The following is a 3,988-nucleotide window of genomic DNA, read 5'->3' as shown; positions in this document are numbered from 1 at the left end:
ACGCAGTTTTCCTGGCGAAGCTCCTCACCCTGCTTTGTGTTTGGATAAATTATGAAATATGTATGAGCTTTACAGAACTGCAGAGGAACCAAGCCACCCTTTCAGGAGGAGAGCTGGTGTGCAGCTGTGCGTTGGACTGCAGCAAGCCCAGAGCCTCGACCAGTAGGCTCAATCTGTCTCCATGGGCCTTAAAACATCCTGTTTCTTCTGGATGTGGGGGGAATATGCCTCATGGGGAGCTCTGGAAGGCCCAGCCAGGGTAGTTCTCTAATGTCTCTGAGCCTGGGGGGGTGATGAAGCTCAGGTTACTTGCCCTGGGGAAATGACATTTCACCAGCCAGATGAGCTGGCAGTGTCACCCCTTCCACGACACAGTCCAAGCAGGTCAGCTGCTTTGTAATCTGCTGTAGGTCACATCAGCTGGGAACGGGGTCCTGGGGAGGGCGATGTCCACCTGATGTGTGTCGCTTTCCCCTCTCTGGGGTGAGGAGCACTTTAGCAGGTGTCAGCTGTGCTGGTGACAATTTGGAGAGAACCAGCATCTTCTCTGCAAGAGCAAAATAGCCAGAGGACCCGAAGGGTCTGGACCTAGGCTTGCTGGGGAGGGGACTCGAGGCTGGAAGAGGAGGGTGGGCTCGGAAAGGCACAAATGAGTAACTTGGAAGCAGAGGCAGCCGGTGAGGTTCCCTCCGGCTCCCTCTCCTGGAGCATATGGAAATGCCATCATTGCGTGTGTTGCTCCGCGCGGTTTGAACGGGAGGCTCTTGTGCTCTCGGACTGCGCGTCACTAATCGGTGCCACCAGGGCTGTAAAAACAAACTAATGCGTTGCTGTTGACCCAAAAGAGGTAATAACTAGTGCCTTGGCATCCTGAGGTGCCTGTGCCAAAGCCTCCCTTTTTTTCTAGCCTGCAGAAGTAAGTTTGCTGACCCCAAGCCACCGCTTGCCAGTTTCTGGTACCTCCAGCTCAGCCTGGTGGCTGGGGCAGTGGGACAAGGCAGAAAGTTGACAGAGAAAAATGTTATGTTATGCTGAGCCGCTGGAGCATTGGGCTTGCAGGGTGTGATGAGGGGAGGAAGGGAGTGAGATGGCAGGGATGGGAGAGGGAGTGGGTGGAGGGAGGGCAGTTGTTGGATCAGCTCTGCTGTGTCACAGAACTTCACTCTCAGTGTTGTAATTGTCCCTGTGACTTGAACTCCTCTTCTGTCCTCAGAGAAAATGAACCACTTGTGCTAAAGTTGCACAGCAAGTGCTAGAGAGTGGGTGCCTGAAAGTAAGGAACCTTTGCAGGATTTGGTGACCTCCTGTGGCTCCTTAAGCCCCGTGGGACCAGTGTACCCTGCGGAGCTTGTCCTTGCCACCACGTGGAGAAGGAGACACAGGCTGTTCCTTCCACAGTTGTTATACTTCACATTTTTTTCTTAAAACCTTTAAATGAAGCATTATTACAGTTAGAACCTGTCCTAATGCTGTACTTCTAAAAGCACCTTCTCTTCCTTTTTTGATAGATCTCTGAAGCTGGAAAGGACTCCTTGCCTTCTTGGTTACACTGGAATGCAGAGAGCAGCTCCCTGGAAGGGCTGCCCCTTGACACAGACAAAGGTGTCCACTACATCTCAGTGACCACATTGCAGCCCTTCCCAAACGGGAGCTACGTGCCACAGACTGCAAATGTCTTCTCTGTTGAGGTCCACCAAGAAGACCACAATGAGCCTCAGTCGGTGCGAGTGGCCGTCCAAGACACAGGTGATGCAGCCCCATTCATTTGTGGCTCAGAAGAGCCAGTCACTATCCTGACTGTCATTTTGGATGCTGACTTAACAAAAATGACACCAAAGCAGAGGATTGAACTTTTAAACAGAATGAGAAGCTTCTCGGAGGTTGAGCTTCATAACATGAAGTTGGTTCCCGTTGTAAATAACAGACTCTTTGACATGTCGGCCTTCATGGCTGGACCCGGAAATGCAAAGAAGGTGGTGGAAAATGGGGCCTTACTCTCATGGAAACTGGGATGTTCTCTGAGCCAAAACAGTGTCCCCAACATCAGCAAGGTGGAGGCTCCAGCTAAGGAAGGAACCATGTCTGCCCGCCTTGGGTACCCTGTTGTTGGCTGGCACATTGCTAACAAGAAACCTCACCTCCCAAAGAGGATGCGGCGGCAGATCAATGCCACCCCTACGCCTCTGACTGCCATCGGGCCGCCCACCACTGCTGCGCAAGAGCCACCAACCAGGATCGTCCCCACCCCGACGTCACCCGCCATCGCACCTCCCACGGAGACAATGGCACCTCCTGCCCGGGAGCCTATACCATTGCCAAGGAAGCCTACGGTCACCATCAGAACGAGGGGCCCCATCGTCCAGACACCCACTCTGGGACCGATCCAGCCAACCAGGGTAGCAGAAGGCACCGGCACAGCCTCTGTGCCAATTCGCCCCACCATGCCTGGGTACATCGAGCCCACCGCGGTTATGACACCGCCCACAACTACCACCAAGAAACCAAGAGTCTCCACTCTGAAGCCAGCCACACCATCCACAACGGATTCCTCCACAGCGACGACGCGAAGGCCTACTCGAAGACCCAAAACACCCCGTCCAACGAAGCCTCCCAGCACGACCAGATCCCCCATCTCCAAGCTGACAACAGCCTCCCCGCCAACCCGCACACGCACCACAGCCAGTGGGCTGCCCCGGCCCTGGGAGCCAAACGAGCCACCCAAGCTGACAAATCACATTGACAGGGTCGATGCATGGGAGGGAACTTACTTTGAGGTTAAAATCCCGTCAGACACCTTCTATGACAAGGAAGATACCACTACTGACAAACTGCAGCTGACCTTGAAGCTGAAGGAGCAGCAGATGATAGAGGAGAATTCATGGGTGCAGTTCAACAGCACCAGCCAGCTCATGTATGGCATGCCAGACCACAACCACATTGGGAAGCATGAGTACTTCATGTACGCCACCGACAAAGGTGGGCTCTTCGCTGTGGATGCTTTTGAAATCCATGTCCACAAACGCCCTCATGGGGACAAGTCTCCAGTGAAGTTCAAGGCCAGGTTGGAAGGGGACCACAACGCAGTGGTAAATGACATCCATAAGAAGATCATGCTGGTGAAGAAGCTGGCTCTGGCGTTTGGCGACAGGAACAGCAGCACCATCACGGTGCAGGACATCACCAAAGGCTCCATCATAGTGGAGTGGACAAACAACACGCTGCCCTTGGAGCCCTGCCCCCGGGAGCAGATCCGGACTTTGAGCAAAAAAATTGCGGATGACTCTGGCGGGCCAAGCCTGGCTTTCTCCAACGTCTTGCAGCCAGAGTTCAAGCCTCTGAATGTGTCAGTGGTTGGCTCTGGCAGCTGCAGGCACATCCAGTTCATCCCGGTGACAAAGGACGGAAGGGTGATCTCTGAGGCAACGCCAACAGTGGCAGCAGGCAAAGACCCCGAGAAGAGCAGCGAGGACGACGTGTACCTGCACACCGTCATCCCCGCCGTGGTGGTGGCTGCCATCCTCCTCGTGGCCGGCATCATCGCCATGATCTGCTACCGCAAGAAGAGGAAAGGGAAGCTGACCATCGAAGACCAGGCCACCTTCATAAAGAAAGGCGTGCCCATCATCTTTGCCGACGAGCTGGACGACTCCAAGCCTCCGCCGTCCTCCAGCATGCCTCTTATCCTCCAGGAGGAGAAAGCCCCACTACCCCCCCCGGAGTACCCCAACCAGAACATGCCGGAGACCACACCGCTCAACCAGGACACCATCGGGGAGTACACGCCGCTGCGGGACGAGGACCCCAACGCGCCGCCCTACCAGCCTCCCCCCCCCTTCACCGCACCCATGGAGGGGAAAGGCTCCCGCCCGAAGAACATGACGCCATACAGGTCCCCACCACCCTACGTCCCCCCTTAACAAACGGGAGGCTCTCGGGGGAGAAGGGGCCTCCAGCTCCACGCCAGTGCTGTCTGTGGGCCGGGCGCCCC

General features: G+C 55.5%; 1 protein-coding gene across 1 annotated transcript in view; it reads left to right on the top strand.

The window, feature by feature from the left end:
• DAG1 (dystroglycan 1 (dystrophin-associated glycoprotein 1)) overlaps positions 1-3,917 on the top strand; it is a 16,871-nt gene extending 12,954 nt beyond the window's left edge. Inside the window, exon 2 of the mRNA XM_009996920.1 lies at positions 1,509-3,917. Within this exon, the coding sequence (XP_009995222.1) occupies positions 1,509-3,917 (2,409 nt within the window). The remainder of the gene's footprint in view (positions 1-1,508) is intronic.
• Positions 3,918-3,988: the final 71 nt, after the last annotated feature.

Source organism: Chaetura pelagica, unplaced genomic scaffold, assembly GCF_000747805.2.
Source record: "Chaetura pelagica isolate M959 unplaced genomic scaffold, ChaPel_1.0 scaffold24, whole genome shotgun sequence".
Lineage (NCBI taxonomy): Eukaryota > Metazoa > Chordata > Aves > Apodiformes > Apodidae > Chaetura > Chaetura pelagica.
The sequence above is the reverse complement of the archived record's forward strand: the minus strand, read 5'-3'. Positions and strand labels throughout refer to the sequence as shown.